Source organism: Mustela lutreola, chromosome 10 (genome assembly GCF_030435805.1).
Source record: "Mustela lutreola isolate mMusLut2 chromosome 10, mMusLut2.pri, whole genome shotgun sequence".
Lineage (NCBI taxonomy): Eukaryota > Metazoa > Chordata > Mammalia > Carnivora > Mustelidae > Mustela > Mustela lutreola.
The window spans coordinates 26,300,776-26,324,448 of NC_081299.1; the positions used below are offsets into that span (position 1 = coordinate 26,300,776).

Consider the following 23,673-nt stretch of genomic DNA (forward strand, 5'->3'; position numbering starts at 1 on the left):
CTGTTTATGGAGCACAGGCAGGTTGGCCAGGGTTCTGGGCTGCCTGTTGCAGGAGGAGGAAGCCTGGGAGCAGTGGGGAGCAGAAAGAGAAATGGATTGAACTAGGAGTGGTAGAGAGAAAACCCTTCCCTCCTCGGCCCTTGGGTCCCTCCAGGAGGGCTCAGGTCCTTCTGCGGCCTCCAGGGGGCCAATCCCCTTTGCCCAGCTGGCCCAGGCTACCAAGCCCTCCCCAAACAGAGAGAGTGGCTCCGGGCCAGCCTTCCCTCCATTCCCCCGCCCCCTGCCTCCCCCCCCACCCCCCACCCCCCGCCGTTCTCCTACCCACCCCACACACACTCCTGGCTTCCACACACGGGGCAGAGGTGGCTCCTTCTGGAGAGAGCAGCCGGCTCGAGTGCAGTTCTGCCGTTTTATTTTTCCTGGGATACTCAAGGGGATGTGGGAACAGCCACAGGTGTGGTGAGGGGAAGCCCCATCTCCCCTCCCCAGCAGCTGGGAAAGGGGAGAGGCCCAGGCGCCCTGGTCCTGGGTTGGTCCAGCCACTGTGGTCCCTGGGCCCGATGGGCTGAGGGCTGAGGGTGAGCCCCTGGGAGGGTGGGGCAGGCTCCTAGGTGGGGTTCGGGATTCTTCATAAAAAGCCACGAAGCTTGATCCCCACGAAGCCCAGCCCCGCGGGGTGGGGAGAGGGGACGCAGAGCCCAGATGGGGGACCCGGCCCGGCCTGGCCCGTGGGGGAAGGGGGGTAATGGCAGAGATGGTGCCCGTGGGGAGGAGGTGGGGACGAAGCGTCGGACCAGGAGAGAAGGGGGTCCAGGTGGGGGCGCAGGGCGGAGAGGCACGGCCCCCAGCCCAGCCCGGGCGCCTTCGCGTGGGGTCAGGAAGGTAAAAAACCCACGAGAGTGTGACGGGCAGGAGGAGCCGGGGCGTGCGGTGCCGGCGGGGCGGGCGCACGGGGCGGCCCGTGTTCACAGTGACCTCGACGCTGGGTGTACAGTACGGGTAGAAAACCGCGGGCCCGGGCCCGGGCCGGGCGGGCCGGGTCGGTCACAGCCTGGTCTGGGCCTCGGGGATGTAGATCTCGATGCTGTCCGCACTCTCGGTGGCCGAGCTGTGGCGGAAGGAGGCGGCGCGCTTGGCCGCCAGGAGCCGCTTGCGCGCTTCCTGCCGCTGCCGGTCCACCGAGTCCAGGGAGCGCTCCTTCACCGGCACGCCCCGGCCCCGCGAGGGCTTCTTTGGTATCGGCGGAGGGACCTTCTTCTCCTCCTGCCGGGAGAGGGGGTTGGCGGCTCAGTCTGCGGGCGGGGCCCCCCACATCCCCCGCTAGCGCCCCCGCCGCCCCAGGGGACTGACACCGCGCGGCTCCGACGCGGGAGGGCGGCCCGAAGCCCCAGGTGGGTCTGGGACAAGGTCAAAAGCCACTTTTCATTAAAAATTACGAATCCGGGCGCCCCCTGGTGGCGCCGTTCGCGACAACTCGCATCCGAGCGCACGTTCCTCCCGGGCTCCTCCAGGGACTTGGATGGGAAGTGGCGATTTCCCTCCAGTCGAGAGGAATGCATTGGCCCCGACTCACGCAGGGCAATGGGGGTTCGCTGCCAGGCATCTGGGCCTCATCACAGACAATGTCTAGTGCAGTGAGTGCTGAGGGGCCCCCCAAGATCTCCTCGTGCATAGGTCCAAACTAAGGGCAGTCCCCTCTTCTGGAAGTTTTAGTTCTGCTTCCTCAGACTACAGCTGGTTGGAGGTGGCTATAGGGTTCTGGCAGCTCAGCAGTGATGGGCACAAGGCCAAGCAGATGGCCATGACCAAGAGTGTGGTCCTATTAGAAGCAGACGGTCACCATCACCGATCCAGGATTGCCTTTGCTGCCTGTGAATGCCCTTGGCTCCCTTCCTCTCCCCACACAGGCCCTCTGTGGGGAAGGGCATTTTCCAGGGTCTGGCCTCTTGGCTTGAAGGGACTCTCCCCCTACCTTGGGCTCCAGGAGTTTCCAGCTGTTGGCCTTGAGTTGCTGTAGCTCCAGGAACTTGAGGGTCACATCCTCTATAGAGAGCTGCAGGAGGTCCCAAAAACCCGCCAGGTCCTGGAAGGTGGGCACGGGGAACGCAGTGGGGTCCTTCAATAGAGGGAGACAGAGGAGAGACAGCTGGTCAGGACGGTCTGCACCCCAGCCAGGTCCAGAGAAAGCCCCATCCATCCCCACCAGGAAGTTCAGCCTGGGAGAATGGGGTCTAGGGGAGGGGGAGGTAGGGAAACAAGAAAGAACCCAGGCCACTCTGTCTTGGGCACAAACACCTGGTCTCACCTCCAGGCATATACCTTCCTGGGGGGCTCCAGCCCATGGGCACTCACCATGCTTTGCTGACACAGCCGGAAGAACTGCTGAACCTTCTGGGACAGGAGAAGCTGTGTGCTGCCCACGGCACTGCGGATCTTCTCCAGGACTGGGGAGCAGAAGCAGATTCAGAGGAGGAACGGATACCTCTCATTTCCCAGCCTCTGAGAAGTCTGCCCAGAATGACTCAACCTTGCCTTATCTGGCACTCTCTGCTTGTCTATCCCCTCCAACCCCCTCCCCATCCCATCCCCAAGTCCCTAACAATTGGCTCCTAACCCACGGCACCAAGAAGGCTGGATCCTCCGACACCAGCGTTTCTTCAGACAACCTCCATTTCGTAAGCACTTAGCTTCCTGTGTCCTCCCTTCCTCCTGTGTCATGGAACCGAGGGAAACCAGCCCCCACCTGGCCCTCCAGGCTTACCCAGGCACCAGCTCAATGACCACCCATTGGCAGAACTTCGTCACTCATCAGTAGGTGACTCTTTGACTCATCAAGAGTTACTGAAAATTTCATGTGCATGACTCTCATCTTCGTAGTCACCATCCCATCAACTTAGGGATTCTGAGGTATGGCTGTGTCTCCCCTCAGATGGACTTGCAGGCAAGGGCTGTGGCCTCCCTCAGTCCAGAGCTATGTTTTGGGGCAGAATGTCCTTCACCTAGGCCTCAGACAGTGATCTGACCTTGTGCACTGCCTTGCCCTCCACCTTATAGTGTGGTCCCTCTCCCTGGGTCAGTCCTGGATTCCCACACCAGCGAGATGGGAACAGAGTCCCCTTGACCTCCATGGGCTGGGTGACTTGGCCCTGCCGTGCCCTTCCACCTGGTCCCTTGCCCAGGCCCACCCTGTCCTCTGAATCTGTTTCCCCGCTTCCTTCCAAGAGCTCCCAGCACGCCCTGCGGCCAAGGAGGACCCACGGAGATCCAGGTCAAAGAAGCAAAACACGAGGACGCACACTCAAGCCCAGGCGGAGGGCTCTCCCGCTCCACTGCTCACCATGCAGCCCCAGCCTCGATCCCTTCGCGCACGCAGAGCCCCTCACTCACTCTCCTCAGGCAGCTCATAGTCCTCCGCCTCCCGCTCCATCTGCTGGCACCAGTGCTCCAGCTTCTCCACCTCCGCCCTCAGCATCTTGATGAACCACTCGCCGTCCCGCGGGCAAGGGGACGTGCGGCCTGAGTCGGGGAGGCTACGTGAGCCGCGCTCCATCCAGGAGTCACGGCGGCTGGACCCAGGGCCGGGGGTGGGGGCAGGGGCAGGGCCTGGCGACCCATCAGTGGCCGGCGGCTCATACGGCAGTGGGTAGCCCTCGCGGTAGGCCCACTGGCCCTGCGTGTGGACCGTGCGGAAGACTGAGTAGGTGGGGGCCCGGGGCCCGGGCTGGGGCTCAGAAGCGTGCCTCTGGAAGGAGCGTCCAAACTGCAGGGCCTTGTCTTCTGTGGCCACTGTGGCCAGGCCGGCCAGGCCCTCCAGCTCCAGGTCCGCCTGCACACCCGCGGTCACACTGTTGGAGCGCTTGAACCTTGCCCGCCTGGTGAGAGAAGTGGCTGTCATCGCTGCTCCTGCCCAGTCACATCCCCGCCCCCCACCCCTGGCAACCTCCCCTCGCCCCGCCCCAGGCCAAAAGGAAAAGGAATGAGAAAAGAAACCTACAGTGGGATGGACATTAACTCTTGACCTTTAAATACAGAGTCCCTGCAGGGGGGGTACAGAATTCCTGCTGCACTGCCTCTGGACAGGGCTGATATTTAAAATATCTAACGATCTGTACTCCAGGGGCAGAAGAGATGCTAGCACCACCGACCAAATCAGAATGGACACACCCAGAGGGACGGAGCAGGACCTCCAGAAGCTGGACTGTGGGGCAGAGCCAAGAGGCGAGAGAAGGGCCTGGTTAGCAGCTCTTTCCCAGTGACCACAGAAGGATTTCAGCATTTTAACAAACAGTAACCCTTTGCTAGTTTGCACCAACGGCAGGAGTTTGTCTTCAGAAATGGATAAACTAGAATGGGGAGAGGACTGTGGTCACCTCGCTACAGAGTAGCTACCCAGCGTGGCTGATTTCACAGCCCAAGCACTTCCCACCACACCAGCTGCTAGAACATCAGGAAGAACTGCCTGGGAGAGGCTCGAGAGTGGGAAGAGCTCGCAGCTGAAAGGATTGCTCCTCTAGGGACCCCCACAGCCCAGCCCAGAGCCTGGCCAGACACAGTCAGCCAGAGCCAGTGGAGGTGAATTAAGTTGTTGGCAGGAATGACATGGGGCCTGGAAATTTCTTGTCTTTGAGTTAATATGCAAATCCTCTGCAAAACAGAATGTCAGTTGGCCTTGTTCTATGTCACCCCCCCCCCCCCAGTTCAGAGTTCTTTCCTATGCGGAAGCCCATGGTCCCTGAAGCCATGGAGCTGGGGTCAGACAATCCTTGAAGAAGTGGGAGTCAGGAGATGTGGGGGTGGTGGGGAGAGGTAAACAAAAGTTGGACATCTGGAAATTTCAGGAGCATAAAAGACAGACCCATCTGTCCTAAGCCACCTCCATCCCATTATGGTCTGAAAAGAGAGGGAGTGAGGCGGTCTTGGGGGACCCCTCTAGCTTCCCTGGAGTGTCCTCCAACCCCCACAACTTCAGCCTTCCTCCTGCTGCCCAGGCCTTCTCTCCCTGCCTGCCTTGCCTGCCTGCTTCCCTCCAGCTGGCGGGCTGCCTGCTGGGAGCCTGTTGTCATAGAAACCAGGCCCAGAAGGATGCTGCAGGACCCAGGAAAGAGAGATGCACTCATGTGCAGTCTCCAACAAGCCCTGTGTCCCCACCCCCACCCAGAGAGAGAGAGAGAGAGAAAGCGAGAACATATCCTCACTGCCTCCCACATGGTCTTCACCCCGGCATCCACCCTGTCCTGCCCTGGTCAGGATTAGTTCCACTCTCTGCCTTGCCATGGAATCAGCCTCCTTTCAAGACACTTCTGCCTCCACTCAGCACAAAAGGAAAGCACCGGACGAGGAGTGAGATCTGAGTTCTAATGCTGGCTCTGTTGCTGTGCGCCTTTGGGAAGTCGCTCACCTTCCATCTAGTGTGTGTGTGTCTGTGTGTGTGTGTGTGTGTGTGTAAAATAAATTACATGATATATGACTATGTATAAATACACACGCACACATACATACTACCTAAAATGATAGAAATGGACCAGTAATCACCAAAGTATTACCTCTCTCAAAAATTATCCTTTTCATATTTTCAGATCAGGGGCCCAACATTCCCCCACCAATCCAGAGCAGTCTTCCTAAAGCTGCCCTTTGCCCAGGGCATTCCCCAGCCCAAAACTTTTCCCCAGCTCCCTGCTTCCAAAAGAAAAAGTTCAATCTCCCTCCGCTGGCATTCACCCAATGCTGACATCTAGTCCGGAAGCAGTCCTCCTCTCCAACCTCAACCCCACCCCCCCAGCCCCTCGCCACATTCTTCTTGTTCCTCAAGTAGATGATATTGGCCCTGACTCGGTGCCTTTGCACGTGCTATTCCTTTTTCTAGAATGGCCTTCCTCCTCCTCCCTCTCTGGCCATTTCCGACTCAAGTCATTTTGTCCTTAGCACTGTACCGCCCTCAGCAGCCTTCTTGGGTGTGCAAGGAGCCCCAACTTTTCTGCTTAATTTGTTCTCTGTCTCCAGTGAGAGTCTCATGTGTCTAACTGAAATGTTCTGACACGTTGGCGTTACCACCAATGTTTTCATGCCTCTGAGCTCCGGTACGCCTTTGGCTCCTTCAGAGCTCCAGCAGTTGCAAACCACACACGTAAAGGTGGGGCTTGCCCCAGTGAAGACGTCATTGAAGGCCTGCCTTCCCTGTCTGCTTCCCTGGTCTCCCTCACAAAACATGGATCTGTCTCTCAGCCCCACTGCATGTGCTGCCTTCCACCTAGCCTCTCAAGGTCCTGAGAAGATCACATCCGGTCTGGATGGTGACAGGCCACATGGTCTGGAACAGAAGCATGCCTAAGTATCCCACGCTTCATGGTTCTCAAGTCACGACTTCCATGAGATCTCCTCACCATATCTACCTCAAGGAAGACCAAAAGAGTTGAGGAGCTCATGGGATGCCTAGAAACACAGTCTTCACCAATACTCCCAACTGATGGCCAGAGATTGGCACGGTCCCAATAGGAGTTTGTCAAGTGGTATTTAAAACCAGCAGTGTGAGGCAAACCATAAGAGCCCCTTAACTAGAGAGAACAAACTGAGGGTCACTGGAGGGGGGTGCAGGTGGGGACATGAGCTAAATGGGTGATGGGCATTACAGAGGGTTTGAGGTAATGAGAACTAGGTGTCGTATGTAAAAGATCCATCACTAAATTCTACTCCTAAGGATGCGTGCGTGGCTTAGTTAAGCGTCCGTCTCTTGGTTTCAGCTCAGGTTATGATCTCAAGGCTGTGGGATCGAACCCCACATCAGGCTCCCCGCTCAGTGCGGAGTCAATTTCAGATTCTTTCTCCATCCCCCTCTGCCCCTCCTAGTCACGTGCTTCTATCTCAAATATATAAAAACCTTAAAAAAAAAAAATCTACTCCTGAAGCCAATTCTACACTATATGTTAACCAACTTGAATTTAAATAAAAATTTGGAAGAAAAATAAAATAAAATAATAAAACCAGTAGTGAGAAGCACCTGGCTGGCTCAGTCAGTGGAGCATGCAGCTCTTAATCTCAGGGTCATAGGATCGAGCCCCATGTTATTTATTTTAAAAATGAAGTATTTTAAAAAATCAGAATTAAAAATAAATAATAAAACCAGCAGTGTGGAATGTGGTCACCCAAGAAAAGAGCAATGTAACAAAGATATAAAGCCCTGGGGAACATGGACATTTCAGGGGCTGGTGGAGACAATGTAGCCCCACAGGTGTTTAAGCCAGAGAGGAAGAGAAAGGAAACCAGGGCAAAGTCACCTAAAAGCAGAACAGAGACAGAGAGTCTGAAGAAGGAATAAGTAATCAACATGGAAAATGGTGTCCGTTGATGTAGCAAAATGGAAGCCACTGGGGACCAAGGCAAGAGTCCGTTTGGTGGGGTACGGGGCTGACACAGATGGAGGAGGTTGGCAGGAGGTCTAGAAAACTAGGCAAGACAATTCTTTCAAAGAGCTTGGTTGAGAAAGGAGGAAAAGAAAAGACAGTGTACCTGTAAGGGAGGGATATTTTGGTTATTTTTCAATCATATCTCAATAAAGCTGGGGGAGGGAGGGAAAGAGAGGGATGTTTATTTAGGATGGTGCTCCCATTCCATATCTCGAGAGGAGAGAAACTGCAGGGTATGCAGAATAATGATTGAAGAGGTCCACATCCTAGCTCCTGGAGGCTCTGAGTAGGTTACTTTCCACGGCAAAATGGCCCCTGCAGATATGATTATGTTAAGGATCTTTCCATGACAAGAAAAGTCTGGATTTTCCAGGTGTGTCCAATTTAATCACCAAGGTTCTTTTGAGTGAAAGAGGGAGACAGGTATGTCCAAATCAGAGGAGATGGGATGACAGAATCAAGGTTGGAATGATGGAGTGTGGGGACTCAGTCTGCCACTGGGGCTCTGAAGAAAGAAGTGGGCTTCGAGCCAAGGAATGTGGATAACTTCTATAAACAGGAAAAAGTGACAAAACGGATTTTTCCCAGAGCTCCAAAAGGCATCAGTCCTGCCAACACCCTGATTTTAACTCAGTGAAACACAGTTCAGACTTCTGACCCCTAGAAATGCAAGATAACAAAAATGTATTATTTGATGATGCCAAACTTGTGATAGTTACAGTAGCAATAGGAAACCAACACAGCACTGTAAAGAGAAATCGATTAAAGATGGAGAAGAAAGAGGCGGTCGTCCAAGGACCAACCATAAGGAGTATAAAGAATAACCAACATCCTTTGAGCACTTAGTATGCGTCCAACTAAGTATTTTGCATAAACATATGCTCAAAACTCAGAAGCGGTTTCACAGTAAGAGTGTTAGTATCATCCCTACTTACAGATGGGAGAACAGAGGCGAACGAGGAAAAGTGGATTCTTACGATCCGACAGTTACCAATTTAGTCCAGTCCGGCTACGGAGGCCAGTGCTTTCGCCACTCCAGTTCACTCCATTGCCTCCCCAGGACTGAGGGAGAGGGGCGGCTGAAACCGGGGGGGGGGGGGGGGGGGGACGATGCCTAAACCTCAGGCAGGATGAGTGGCAGAGGCAGAGGCGAGGGAAGGGAGGCAAGGAAGTTGGCGGTTGGTCCAGAAGTGGAGAGAGCTCCCACCGGATGACCCCAACCATTACAGTGAAGTGAGTGGGGAGGTGTGGTCTGCCGGAGATGTGGGGGTGGGGGAGGGTCAGGGGAAAAATGAGAATGAGCAGCTTGGTGGGAAGTCGCCCCGCAAAGTAGCTAAGCACAGGCACTGCCTGGAGTGAAAACTCAGCTCCACGGCTTGTGCCTCGGTTTCCTTGTCTACCCAGGAGAATGATCACAGAATTCTCATGAGATAATATATTGTAAAGAATGGAGACCGGCACCTGGCCTATCCATTGTAAATGTTAGCTATTATATGGAAAGGCCCGGAGGTTCGTAGCTCTCCCTGAAAAGAAAGGGGGCTGGACAAACACAATGATGGGAATGTAGCACTGGGAACCCAACGAGGGCACTGTGGTTATTAATTATTGTGATTGCCGCTGATCACTTCCATCTGTTCTCACACAGCTTTCGGAATAAAACCTCTTTTATACTCCAAAGCACACTGTATTATAGTTAGTAATTTGCATTTGTCTCTCTTATAAATAGAGCCATTCCTCACATAAATGTTGGCTGAGTGGTTGGTTGATGGGGGTGGGGGGGGTCGGTTGGTGAGCTGGTTGGTGGGACTGGCTGGCTGGAAGGAAGGATGGTAGAGACCACTACTCATCCCCCAATATCCCTTCTCCCTTTTTTCCTCAGTAATAGGATCCCACAGTTTGAAGCTGGACACATGGCCACTTCGAGTAATGACTCTGTTACCAGTTTCCCTGGTATAGCCATATGGCTAAGTCCTCGCTCACAGGTTATAAACAGAAGGGTATGTGCAACTTCCAGGAAACGTTCTTAAAAGGAAAATGTGCCATTTTTTGTTCCTTCCTCCTCCCTGCTGACCAGAATGCAGACACGATGGCTGGACTCAAGCAGCCATCTGGGAATATGAGTTGGAAGCCAAGTGCTGAGGATGGAGAAGGAACAAGATAGAAGGAAGCTGGGTCCTGACACTGCACAGCACCTACCAGCTCTAAATGAATCTCTGGACTTCTAAGCAGGAGAGAAATAAACTTCTGTTTATTTGGGAGCTTTCTGTAACTCACAGCCAAATCTAATCCTAATGATATCAGATGAATTTTCAGGGTAGTGAAGTCCAGAGCTTGTGTCCCTATCTAGTTCTGGATTTGGCAGTATTTGCTGTGGTCTTCCCAACAGCTGTAAACACAGGACAGAAACCGGCCTCCGTGGTGAGTCATCACTAATTCACAACAAGGCCTGTCACAATATTTTCTCCCCGAGCTTTTTAACAAGGTTGAGGAGGTTCCCCCCCCCCGCCCGCCTTCGAGCTCTTTGGGGGTGACAATGATCACATTCCTGATGATTCTGGAAGTTCTTATCTGGTTATTTCAGGATGATATTTCTACTGTGATTCTCTAAGGGATAACACAAAGGGCTCTGGGAAAAAACTGGTTTATCCCAAGAGACACAGTGTCCAGAGAATGTTCCACATCCAGGAGTTGTCAAAAGGCTTTACCAGGAGTATTTGGCAGCAAGCTGGCAGGGAGTAGGGAGGAGGCACTGGGCAGGGAGGGGGAAGGGCGGTAGCACTGCAGCAAGGCACAGCCATTGTACTAGCTGAGTACTACATGAGAAAGCATCTAAGGGTTTAAACATATGATCAATCAATCAAGTCCTGAGTCTGTCACCCCAGTCTGGGGGCTGTGAGAGTGATGCCAAGATGGGGTCAGGGTGGGAGATTTAGGAAGAGTGAGTGAGTCAGGAACTGTCCTTCAGTAGAAGTCTGAGGAATGGAGGCAGTATCCACACCCACGGCTTGTGGTCAGTCCACAGTGCATTGCTTTCACATGACTGTTCTGGGAGTACAAACTCATGAAGGGGCGCCTGGGTGGCTCAGTCAGTCCAGCGTCTACCTGTGGCTCAGGTCATGATGCCCTGAGGGACTTGCATCCTTGCAAGTAGGGACTTTCGTCGTTGCTCAGCAGGGAGCCTGCTTCTCCCTCTGCCTGCCACCCTCCTGCCCCCTCCCTTGTGTGCGCACGCTCTCTCTCTCTCTCTCCCTTTCTCTCTGACAAATAAATAAAATATTTTAAAAAAATATTCATGAGGATGGAAGCTTCCTTCCCGGGCCTCAAGGGGCCCTTTTCTTTCAGCCCAAAGCCAGAAATTATCATGATGCTAAGGAAAAAGTGATAGGAAGAGGGTGGCCTTCCTACATAGAGTTCTCCTGCTGGCCCTGTTTGGGCTTAATTGGTTATAAGTAGGGTTGCTAGATAAAATACAGGACTCCCTTTTAAATTTGAATTTCAGGTAAATAACAATTTTTTAGCATATTTCATGCAATACTTGGGAACTACTTACAAAAAAATTTTTCAACATTCATATCTAATACCCAAATTTAACTGAGCATTCTGGTGTTTGCTTAATTTGTTTGTTTTTGCTAAATATGGAATTTAAGATAAGGTCTTAATAGGAAGGCTCTAGAGGTAAAAGATACAAGGGAATCCCTATAGTTAAGAGTTTGAGGCAAAAACGACATGGTTTCTATGTTCGTCAAGGACCCCAGGAATAGTCTTCTAATGTTTAGCAAGGGTATTTTGTGCATTCTTTTATTCTGACCCAGAGTTAGAATAAAATGCTGGGTCTACATAGACAGATGCTGTAGGATGTGACAGTGCTGATAACTGTTCCTCAAGTATGCTCCCTCCCACATGCTATTAGCCTTAGCACATGCTATTCCCTCCACCTGCAACACTCTTATCTCCCACTTCCACCTAGTTAATTTTTGTTCACCTTGTTAGATTGCATTAATTGTTCACGGAGATCTTTGCCCAAATGTCACTTCCTCAGGGAAGTCACACCAAACCCCTCTGATAGGTCAAAGTCCCCTGTGATACACCCTCACTGTGCACAAACCTCTCCTTTGTAGCACCACCCAAAACATACTTCTACACCATTTATGAGCTCCTCAGATTAACATGGCAGTATGCTTTACAGGGCAAGGGCTGTCTGGTTCCACGTACCTTTGTTTTTTGGGTTTTGTTTGTTTGTTTTTTGTTTTAAAGATTTTTTTTTTATTTACTTGACAGACAGAGATCATAAGTAGGAAGAGAGGCAGACAGGGGCCCAGGGAGTAGGCTCCTTGCTGAGCAGAGAGCCCAATGTGGGGCTAGATCCCAGGACCCTGAGATCATGACCTGAACCGAAGGCAGAGGCTAGCCCACTGAGCAACCCAGGCGCCCCTAGTTCCACGTACCTTTGTATCCACAGAGCCCAGCAAAGTACCTGACAAATAATAGGGACCCAATAAATATCTGTGGGCAAATGAATCTTTGGTGGGAGTGCAGCAGAGATGGAAGTAAAAAAGCACCAACACCAACCCCTGTGTATTTCCAAACCAAGTTACCACTGATGGTGGGGCAACTGCAAAAACCCACCAAAGACAGTTATCAGGAGCAATAAATCTGAATTCTTCACCCAACAGGCTGGCAGGGAACATACTGAAAGGTAGAAAAGGAGAGATCTTTCCTCCCCGGCAATTTCTTTTTTTTCCTTTTAGGGTTTTATTTATTTATTTGACAGAGAGAGACACAGCAAGAGAGGGAACACAGCAGAGGGAGTGGGAGAGGGAGAAGCATGTTCCCCACCGAGCAGAGAGCCCAATGTGGGGCTCGATCCCAGAACTCTGGGATCACAACCTTAACCAAAGGCAGACACCTAACAACTGAGCCACCAGGCGCCCCCTCCCCGGCAATTTCTAAAACCCCATGTGCAGAGACAGACAACAGATCCGGGGAGCAGTGAGACGGGAGTCAGGATAAGAAAGTCCAAGAAAATGGGGCAGCGGCAGGTGGGGGCTCCTGGATATTTGCCTAGAGAGGCTGCTGGTAGTCATGGCTCGCTTTTATGTACCATTTGGGGCATGGTGTGTGGTAAGTCAGACTTAAAGTGCCAGGGACATAAGGGACAGAAAGGACAGTGCAGGTGTATAACTAGGATGCCTGCAGCAGACAGGCAAGGGAGCCTGGCCAGAGATACGTGCCAGATTTCTCCTCTACCCACCTGTCACCCCCTTGGTTTCCCAGTATGATCACCTGTGCCAGGCAATTCAGTTCTTCAGACATGCCCCTCCCCAGTTCACTCCACCAAGACCTCACAAATACCTACACAGGAGCAAGGAAGACCTCACTCTCTGCCTGTCTCCACCCTTCTGTGACTTTGCTCCAAAATGCTTCTCAAATTGGTCCGCTTCTCTCTGTATCTGCAGCTATCAGCCTGGTCCAGACAACTGATCAGTACAGTAGACTGAGCTAACTTAAGAAACTCCCACTCACACACACACACACACCCGCAAACACACAGAAATGCCAGATAAAATGAAGTCAAAAGGTGTTTCTGCTATAAGGCCACGCTTGAATATAGGAAGAGAAATATCTTCAGGTACTAGAGACAAAAAGGAAAATCAAAACCTAAGACGTGAGCAGGAATCTAAGCCAAGTGAGCCATAGGAATATTGGGCCAGACATATGTTAGATGGTAGTGCGCAGAGGATGAGGAGAGCCCCCAAATCCATGCATCCAGGGACGCTGGAAGGAGACCCTGTGCATAAAGCCAGCAGCCAAGAAGGGTCAATTTCACTCACAACGTGGACTCGGGTCATGCTCCAGGAATGTGGCCAGGAAGTAGGATGCTGAGAATAAGAACATTAAGGCTGCTTTGTGTGTGGGTGTGGGTTCCAATGAGTACCACCACTGACATGCAGAAACCTCAAGCTGAGACAGGAACTCTAAAACTGGTCCCAGGCTCAAGCAGTACTTTAAAAAACACAGAACCCATGAGGAAGGAGTGGGCAGTGACAAGTAATAGCGAACACATAAATTGTTAAGACATGTTTGTAAATCTAAACCATTAAACCATAAAAGATATAAAAACAACTGATTTAGCAGTTTTGTTTTGTTTTTTTTTTAAAGAGGTATAATCCAAATACTAGACAAATACAACATGGGAGATAGGAGGAGGAAGTTAAGAAGGAAATTAAAGTGTTCCAAGGCTCTTGGCGTTTGCCTACGAAGGACAGATATACTCACTAATTTTAGACTTTATTAGAAAAACATTAAATTAAGTACATTTGCTAAAATTTTGAGGAAGTTCACGATAGAAAATGGAAGCTTCCAAACCAGGAGGAGGACAAAGAGAAATAAAGTAATTTTGATCAGTTCAATGGAAGACAGAAAAGTAAGGGAGGAGGAAAGCAAAGAAAACCCATGACCGGACCCTTGACTGGCTCAGTTGGTGAAGCATGTGACTCTTGATCTTGGAATGGTGAGTTCAAGCCCCATGTTGGACATAGAGATTACTTGAAGGAAAAAAAAAAAAAAAAAGGCGAAGAAAGAGCATATCAAATAGAAAATTTTTAAAGAGATAATATAAATAAGTCTTTATTTATTATCTCTTTATTATCTTTTTAAAGAGATAATAAAAATAAGTCCAAATAAATCAGTAATAAAGAGATATATAAATAGATTAAATATGTCTACTGAACTTTAGCTCCATTTGGCTTACAAGCAACAGATCTACAACATAAGGATATGGGGGAGGATGATAATCAAAAAATGGGAAAAGGTATTTTGGCAAATTAACCAATAAAAGCAGCCATACTAGTAAAATCAAGCAAAATAGACTTAGAGGCAAAAACCCAGAGCAAGGATGAAAAGGAGCCTATTTATGATAAAAGAACCAACCCACAAAGAAGATATAACAATCATAAACCTGAATACTTATGAATAGTATCTTCAAACTAAAGAAAAAATTAATAAAATTACCAGGGGAAATGACATATCCACAATCAGAGTGAGACTTTTTTTTTTTTTTTAAGAGAAAGGGGTGGGGGCAGAGAGGGAGAGAGAGAATCTTAAGCAGGCCCCACCATGCCCAGCCCAGAGCCTGTTCTGGGTCTCCACAGCCCTGAGATCATGACCTGAGCCGAAATCAAGAGTCAGACGCTTAATGAACTGAGCAACCCAGGCACCACATGGTGAGACATTTTTTACAACTCTCTCAGAACTGGCAGATCAAACATCCAAAAAAAAAAAAAAGAAAGAAATTCAAACACTTGAAAAATATAATACATTAAGTCTGACCATCTATATAAGAGAGAGAGAGAGAGATTATATATTTATATATCATATATATATATTATATATATATAAAAAACAGAAAAAGCCTCAACAAATTCTAAGTAATAAAAATATTACGCAGAATGCATTGTATTCTGCAGCAAATTTAGAAGTCAGTAGTGAAAAGGGAGCTCCCAAACCCTCCCTCCCAACAAAATTTGGAAACTTAAAAAAAAATCTTCAAAATAATTCCTTGGTGTAAAAGGAAATTATGATAATAGCTACAAGCTATTTAGAACTGAACAATGGAAATACTGCATCTCAAAACTTATCAGCTTAGCAGTATAGTTAAAAGGGAATTTATAGCCTTAAAAACACATGGTGGAAAATAAGAAACAGTGTTCAAGATGCTGTTAAAAAAAAAAAAAAAGACAAAGATAGTAGGAAAAAGAAAAAGATAAAAGACAGAGAAACAATAGAGACACCAACCAAATCCAAAGGCGAGTTTTTAAAGACTGATAAAATATAACTTTAAAAAATATATTAAGTGATGCCTCAGTGGCTCAGTCAGCTAAGCACCAGACTCTTGATTTCAGCTGGGGTCATGATCCCCAGGTCATGATCTCAGGGTGGTGAGACTGAGCCCCACAACAGGCTCCATGGTAGGTAAAGAGCCTGCTTAAGATTCTCTTTCTCCCTCTCCCTCTACCCACCCCCCACCCACTTGCACATGTACTCACTCTCTCTCTTTAAAAAAATAAAATAATTTTTCATAAATAAATAAGAATATATTAAAATGATAAAATAATAAAACCTCAGACAAGACTAATTAAGAAATAGAGGTAAGACATACATATATAGTACTAGGAATGAAAAGAGGGGACATGAGCTACAGATACAATAAAACATATGAAATTATAACACTATAACACTGAAAGAATATTTGTGCCAAAAATTTTTGAAAACTCAATTTTTGTAAAATGGTCCATCTTTTAGAAAAATATAAATCACCAAAATTGACTCAAAAAGAAAAGGAAAACAAGAGCAAGTCAATAACCACTCAAGAAACTGAAGCTGTAATTCTAAAAGCTCCTCCTATTCCCCAAAGGCATCAGGCCTAGATAGTTTTACAGGCAACCTTTACTCAACCTTTAAGAACTAGATAATTCTTCATTTACACAAATTGTTTCAAGGAACAGAAACACAGAGAATGCTACCAAATTCATTTCAGGAGTCCAGCATCCCCTAAATACCTGAACTGAATAACCACAATAAAGCAAAATCGTTAGCTAATATCACTTATGAACACAGATTACAAAAATCTCAAAGTAATGGCTATTCAAAACTCTAGTAACATATATAAAAAATAACACAGCAAGACTGTGGCAAGAACTGCTAGAATTCCATATGCCCATTCTTCTCTTTGTCTTTAGCCATAAGGACCCTGATTTTCAGCTATGTGCTCTGCTCATTGTGCCTTGCTTCCCAACTAAGACTCCATGCCACAGACTCCCTTGCAGCTAGATAGGACCACCAGATGAGGTTTCAGCCAGTGCCATGTAAGTGAGAATGTAGGGTGTAACTTTCAGGAAATCTTCCTCCTTGGTACTTCTCAGAATGCAGACAGGATGGCTGGAGCCTGAACTTCAGCTCCCAGGACATGATACACAGAGTAAAAGGGCAGCAAGACGGAAAAAGCCTGGATTCTGACACTGCACTTCAACATCCATGCTTCTTCTTTTTTTCTAAGTGAGAGACAAACGCACTGAAGAGACTACTGAGGTCCTGTTCCAGCCAAACTTCATCCAAACTGATAACAGCATCAAGCAGGGTTCATCCCAGGAATGAAATAACAGATCAACATGGAAAATCTATTAACAAAATTCACATTACAGACGAAAGGAGAAAATCTATTATCATCTAAGTAGATTCTGAAAAAACATTCAATAAAATGCCACTCTTGTTTTCTGTTTAAAAAGAAATAAAAGCGAAACCTCTTAACCTGCTAGGAACTTAATGTGATAAATAGTATCCTTAACGTGATAAATAGTATCCATCAAAATCTGTACCAAACATCATTTTACTTATGAGTAGGATTTGAGAAGTTATCCACTAATGTCAGGAATGGGACAAGACTGTTCCACTCAACGGTAAACTAGAAGTCCTATTCAATGCATTATTGTAAGAAAAGGATATTAAAAGAAATATCATTCTAGTGGCACCTGTGTGATTCAGGCAATTAAGCATCTAACTCTTGATTTCGGCTCAGGTCATGATCTCAGGGTCATGAGATCAAGACCCCTGTCACAACCAGCTCAGAGCCTGCTTAAGATTCTCTCTCTCCCTCTCCTGCCCTTCCCCCGACTCATGCATATGCTCTCTCTCTCTCTCTCTCGAAAGAAAGAAATATCCTCATTTGAAAAAATAAAAGAAGACTAAATCAGAGAGGGAGAGAAACTATAAGAGACTCTTAAACACTCTTAAACATAGGAAACAAACTGAGGATTGCTGGAGGGAAGAGGGGTCTCCCACCCCTACCACCCCGGTAACAAGGTCATGGACATTAAGGAGGGCACGTGATGTAATGAGAACTGGGTATTATTATAGAAGACTGATGAATCACTGACCTCTACCTCTGAACCACTAATACATGATATGTTAATTAATTGAATTTAAATTTAGAAAGTAAAAGACAGAAATATCCTCATTTACAGAAAACATGACTAACTAAAACCCATCATGATTTTCGGGTAAACTATGAGTCCCACTAAGAGACAGCAGCAATGTTGTTAAATACAAAATCGCTGTATAAAGCTTTACGATCTTCCCATACCCCAGTAGTGCCCAATTATAAAATACAATAGAAAGAGAGATCCCCCATAATGCAAAAGACTGTCACCTTTCTTCTGGATCAGGAAACATTCCTGCTTACTAGCCTCCCCACACACTCACTATTATTTCCCTCAAATTCATTCTCCACTTAGCAGCTAGTGATCTTTTGTAAACATAAATTAGATCCTGTCATGCTCCTTTCACCTTTTAATGGCTACTCATCAGTTATAATTAAATTCCAGTTCTTTATCACTCCCGTGCTCTGCACAACCTACCGCCTGCCTCTTCTCTGATCCACTCCCTCACCGCTGCCCCATCCATTTCACACCACCCCAGAACCTTCTTTCGGTTCCTGCTGCGTGTCAAATTCTGTCCTTCTCTAGCGCCTTCACATATGCTATTCCCTCTTTCTGCAACGCTTCCACCCCCAACCTCCACCTAAGTGTTCCTTGTCAATCCTCGAGTCTCAGCTTAAATGTCACCCGCTCACCCTAAAGAAGATCCCTTCTCTCTGAGCTTTCTGCTTTCATAGTCTACCATAACATATAATAATATCCCATGACATATTATACCATAATGTATAATCATATTTTTAGTTGTGAAACCTTTATTCATTGCCTCGATTCCCTTCTAGACCATGACTTCTAATGAGAGACAGACTCATTTCTTTGATGTTTCCCTGAGCCTTTAACAGGAACAGCCATATAACAGATGTGCAATAAGTATTTTTCTGAATGAATGAATGAACAAATGACAGAGTTTGCTGATTTAGCCTGAATCTCAGTAGAATGCCTACTGCACTCCTCCCAGGATTCAGGCTTGTTAAGAGGAAGCCCTGGACCCCCAGGGGCCTAACTGGATGAAGGACCAAGAAACCTTATAAGAGACTAAGTGGGGGCAATGTGTTTGGTTGATGGTTCCTGGTGCAGCACCAGAGTTGGGAGAAGAGTTCTCAACACAGAGTTACATCCCTCCATGCCTCCCACCCCACCTCACAAGAACACAGGTCATGGACTTGTGAATTGCGTTTGCCATGAAGTGCTAATTTTCTGAGATCTTTGTGGGATATTAAGAGTTTGAAAGAGGGGTACCTGGGTGTCTCAGTCGGTTGAGCATCTGACTCTTGGTTTTAGCTCAGGACATGATCTCATGGGTCATGTGTTCAAGCCCTGCATAGGGCTCCTGGCTCAGCAAGGAGTCTGCTTGAAGATTCTCTCTCTCTCTCTCTCTTAAATAAGTAAATAAGATCTTCAAAGACTTATATTTATTTATTTATTTGATGGGGGAGGGGCAGGAGGGGAGGGAGAGAGCCAGGCAGACTCACTGATGATCACAGAGCCCCACACAGGGCTCAATCTCATGAACCTGAGATCACGATCTGAACTGAAACTGAGAGTTGGACACTTAACCGACTGAAGTACCCAGGTGCCTCAGTAAATAAATCTTAAAAAAAAAAAAAAAAGAGTTTGGAGGACACTGGCCTTCAGGAATGATAGGGCCAACAAGGCAACTATTTTCACGTTTGATGGAGGCATTCACAGCCTCAGGAGCATACGGAACTGCAAGGAGCTGGAGTATGCATGGAGAAAAATAGTGAAGCCCACGGGAACCCCAAAAAGACTTGATCAGGGACACACACAATCCATACTCCCAGGGATTCCCAGAAATAGCTAGGGGAACTTGAGTGGAAGGCAAAAGGCCCAATGATGGCAACTGGGAACAGACCTATGAGGGGCTGCTGCTAGGAGTCTAGTTTTCCAGATGTCCAGATGACCATGAAACCCTTACAGACACCCTACTTAGAGCCACTGGCCTGGGGACACTGCCACCCGAGGACAGATGGGCCACAGTGGCAATGCCACATGGCCATTAGACCAAGTGTCTTCCCACAGGAAGCCAAAGACCAAGGGCCTCCTCCCAGTAACCCTTCCAGAGCTGAAAATGCTGATTTTTCAGCTGGAAATTAAGGAAACCATGTTTCTGGAGGCCACGTAATGCCAGAAGAGTGGCTGCTAGTAATTCTACCATCTCAGGCACACCACAGACTCAGGCATATAATAGGTACCCCTGTCTGGTTAAATGCTTGAGGGAGCACAGTGAGGAGGAGTGTGACATTTGCCAGGGGCCCCTGACATTTGCCAGGGGCCCCATGTTTATTTGTTTCTTTGAGAGCTCACATACTTGTACACCACAGGAAGCAACGAGGGACTGGAAAAATCCTGTTATCCCCCATAAACGACAGTTGTTGCAGGCCTGCTCAGCACCTACCTGTTACCTCTCCCTACTTCCCCCTTCCTCCAACCACTCCTGTCACCTCGGAGCAGCCGGGACAGGCATGCATACAAGGAGAACTCACTTTAGGTCTGATGACTGCCCTGGTAACAGGTCTGAGGATATTGTGTGGCTGCTCGCCATCAGAAGGGCTTGGTTTCCCCTCCAGAATGAGAGGGCGTGCAGGCAGGCTGGACCTTATGCAGAGGGCCTTAGGCGGTCCTCTCTCTTCTCCCCGGGGAAGGCTGAGATGGCCCCACCCAGACCTACCTCTTGTCCTCTTCCACCTGGACTCCGATGGAATGGAACTCCCTTCGACTCCTGTTCTCAGTGTCTGAGTCTGAGATCGTCTCCACCTGGCGGCAGGATTGCGAGAGTCAGTGGCCAGGGCTAGACCTGGGATACAAGCCCTCGATGGGGGAGCGGGGGGAGCTGAAGCTAAGCCCCAAGCCAGGGGGCAGCTTCTGCCAAGACAGTCTGCCCGAACAAGAAAAGTGACCCAGGAGGTGAGAGGCGTCAAACTGGCCACCAGTCCCCAACCCCAGTAGAGGTGATGTCTCCAGGACAAGAGACAATGGAGTGGGGCTGGCACTGGTTTTAACAGTCCTGTTGATGGCCAGACACGGGGGCTACGTGCAGCTCAGAGAAACCGCCCCAACCCCTTCAGCACGCCCCCCACAGGCCAGGGCCTGACCTTGCTTCGCCACCTCCTGCTTCCATACCTGCACCCCTATGGACGGCCGCCACTTCCGCTGCCGCGCCAGGCTCCGCAGCTCCTCCCTGCCGGGAATGGTCTTGATGATGAGTGTAGGGGGCTTGGGGCTGGCCCGGGGTGGCACCGGCGCCAACTCCAGGGTGCGCGCGCCCATGGCCGGGCCGTCCAGCCCGTCCGCGGAGCTGCAGCGCCGGGCGGGGCCCTCGGCCGCCGTGAAGCTCTCGTGGGCGGAGTCGGTGCTGCTCTGGGCGGTGATGGAGATGCGGGGCGGGGCCTGGCTCCCCGGCGGGATGGGGGACGGGGCCTTTCTGAAGTTGAAGGCTGTGGCGGTGAACGCAGAAACGCAGCGGGTGAGAAACGCGCCCGGCTGGTGTCTGTGGCCCACCCACCCACCGACCGACCCCTCACACACACACACACCCACGGCGCCGGAGGACCCAGCAGGCACGCGGACTCCACGTGCCGAGGCTCGCTCTCCCCAGCGCCCGGCCCAGACCCGCCAGCCCGCTGCCCAAGGTCACGCAGCACAGCTGTAGCCTGGGCCCGCACCAGCACGTCGGCTCGCTCTCCAAGCTAGGGGCGGGCCAGGGGCAGAGAAGGCACACTCACAGGAGCCGGGCCTCCCTGAGACAGAGGCAGGGGCAGCAAGGAGGGGCAGGCAGTCGTCGTCTTGAGAGCAGCCGGCCTGAATGGCCCGGAGGTAGCTGTGGCTCCGCATGCGGAAACAGCCGGGCAGGTCCAGGGCATCCACCGCCTGGGACTCCAGCTCCCCGAACACGGACCCGCACACGGCCTCCAGCTGCTGGTTCAGCTCGTCGCTGAGCTGGGGACAGGGGTAGGGAGAAGAGTTAACTGGGGTGCTGGGATGGAAGCAAGTATCTGGGAGGCGCTTTGCCTTAGTAAGGTATGGTCTCAGTGTGACGACTCTGCCTTTGAACAAAAAGAAACCCTCGCTCCGTGCAAAGAAAGACGGAGGCACCACTGCCGTGTGCTGCTGTCCAGGCCTGCCTTGGGGCTCATCTTAGGGTCTAGTCTTTCCTTTAAATACTCCTCCCTCCATTCCGTCTGTGCCTCTCCTATACTCCTGGGACCATCCCATCTTCCTCTTCACCAAGTCCAGCCCCTCACATTTCTCTCCCCTAATCATGAGGGAGAGGACCAGGGATGTCCCCCTCCAGCCCAATCCGGAGGTGGGGAAATGCAGGGAAAGTCACCTTTTATTTTATTATTTATGATCTATTCCATTACCAAATTGCTTGACAGCAACCTATGGAGACACATACCATGGGACTGCACAGAAATCAGTGGGTAAGTGATAGAGCAAAAATTATTAACCTTCAAGTGTTCCCAGCCTTCTCCCACTGACTAGGGTTCTGATTTGGCCTGCTGGTTCCTTCCCTACGCTCATCCTCTAAGGCAAGTTCAGCCATTGCTGAAATGAGGTTCTTGTTTTCATCTTGATATTTTGTGGTACAGAATCTATGGTGTGTAAAAAAAAAAATTAAAGCAACTAAGGAAAATGCAAAACAAAAACTCTGCTCATGGAACCATGTCCCACAGCACTGCACTAAGACTAAATGTACTATGGAGTTTGCAGCTTCTTTTCCTATTATACGAGAAAAGTGGCACAAAGGAAAAATAAAGGTGGGTGGTCCCAGGGAGAAGCCCTACCTCCAGAGCACAGGATATGAGCACACTTGACCCTGAGCTTCAAAAGCATCAAGGAGTATAGCCTGCAGGTTGTCTGCAGAGCCTATGGAGGGAGACCAACCTAGACTCAAGAGTTGGCTCTACTACCACCCAGTAGTGTGGCCTGGGAAAACTACTTAAAGCTTTGGGGCTGTTGAGTCACCTGCCCAATGGGAATGATAATGGTACCATCTTCATGGGGGGCGCTACTACCTAAGGGACTCAAAGAAAAACATGGGCACTTGGTGCAGGTACTGGTACACACCGAGCCCTTGGTCAACGGCATGTGAAGGTCTCAGGGTCTACCTGGAAATAGGCCACCACTCATTACAACCACAACCATTCCTGTTACAGAGGCCGAGAGAAATCTCCTCCCCCCACCAAGTGATTGTGCAGAGGGCATTGGATGAAGTCTCGGACAAGGTCCTCAGCAGTATCCACACGGTAAATGCGATAGCAAATGTCACCTGGCTGCATCTTGTGACATCTCCAAGGAAGGATTCGTAACATCATATTTGTGTGAAATCAACAGATAACGTAGGGGTTTGGTCCACGTATAAAATGCAGCTCAATGTTTCCATAACTCCACCTCCAAAGCATAACATGGTATCACTAAATTCTACTCCCAACTGAGTAGAAATTCCCATTCAGTTCTACCAAGGGGCAAACTAAGGCTCAGACGGGGCAGATGAGTTGACAACGATGCCCAGCTTGTAAGTGATTAACTGAAGCCAAATGCCAGGTTCTCTGGCTCTTTTGCCAGGCTGAATCAGAATCTCCTGGGGACCTTTTAAACCTATGTTAACTCAAGCTCCATCCCAAGGACCTGAACCCTGGGCTCTCTAACTATATACCTCTCTTCACTTTGGCTACCTTGAAGCTCAGGGACACAATTTACTGGAAATTCAGATTCAGTGGTTCCAGTGTGGGCCCAGATATCAAAAAGGAGTGTATGGACTTCTTTCTGCAGCTCCCCCATTCTAAAGGAACTTCATTACAAGTGTAGAGAAATCACAGGTCACGGAAAAATCCATTCAAGATCCTGTAGAAGTGAAGTTGCACTATGTGTGGCACAAGCCACACTCCTGGGGGCAGCCATGGCTTTCATCGTGACCCTCTGCAAGTCCACCTCTCAGTTTCCTATCTCTGGACCTCTGGGGTACAAAGAACTAGCAGTGCCTGGGTATTTCCTGAAGCTCAGAAGCTGATCTAACTCCTGCTATTTCTAGGTCATGCTCAAGATATTCCCCAACCAGAACCAATCCAGCTCAGAGGATTGCTTCTGGGGCACATGATAGTTGATCTAAACCCAGTAGAGAATATTCTGGTCTCAATTTTGGATCCCACAGATGGAAGGAATCTCATTCTGCAGCTTGTATCTGTATCTCCAAGCCTCTTCTGTGTGTGAAGTGTTAGGCGTAATATCTGACATATAGCAGATGCTCAATAAACATAATAGAC

The 23,673-nt window shown here is 49.3% G+C and overlaps 1 protein-coding gene across 1 annotated transcript in view; it reads right to left on the minus strand.

Moving 5' to 3' along the window:
• Positions 1-387: 387 nt before the first annotated feature.
• The window catches only part of DLGAP3 (DLG associated protein 3), a 62,529-nt gene continuing 39,243 nt past the window's right edge, over positions 388-23,673 (minus strand). The window contains exons 6-12 of the mRNA XM_059137121.1: positions 21,133-21,346; positions 20,531-20,844; positions 20,079-20,164; positions 3,388-3,872; positions 2,353-2,444; positions 1,973-2,116; positions 388-1,263 (exon numbers count right to left, since the gene is read on the minus strand). Of these exons, the coding sequence (XP_058993104.1) occupies positions 1,045-1,263; positions 1,973-2,116; positions 2,353-2,444; positions 3,388-3,872; positions 20,079-20,164; positions 20,531-20,844; positions 21,133-21,346 (1,554 nt within the window). The 3' untranslated portion in view covers positions 388-1,044. The remainder of the gene's footprint in view (positions 1,264-1,972; positions 2,117-2,352; positions 2,445-3,387; positions 3,873-20,078; positions 20,165-20,530; positions 20,845-21,132; positions 21,347-23,673) is intronic.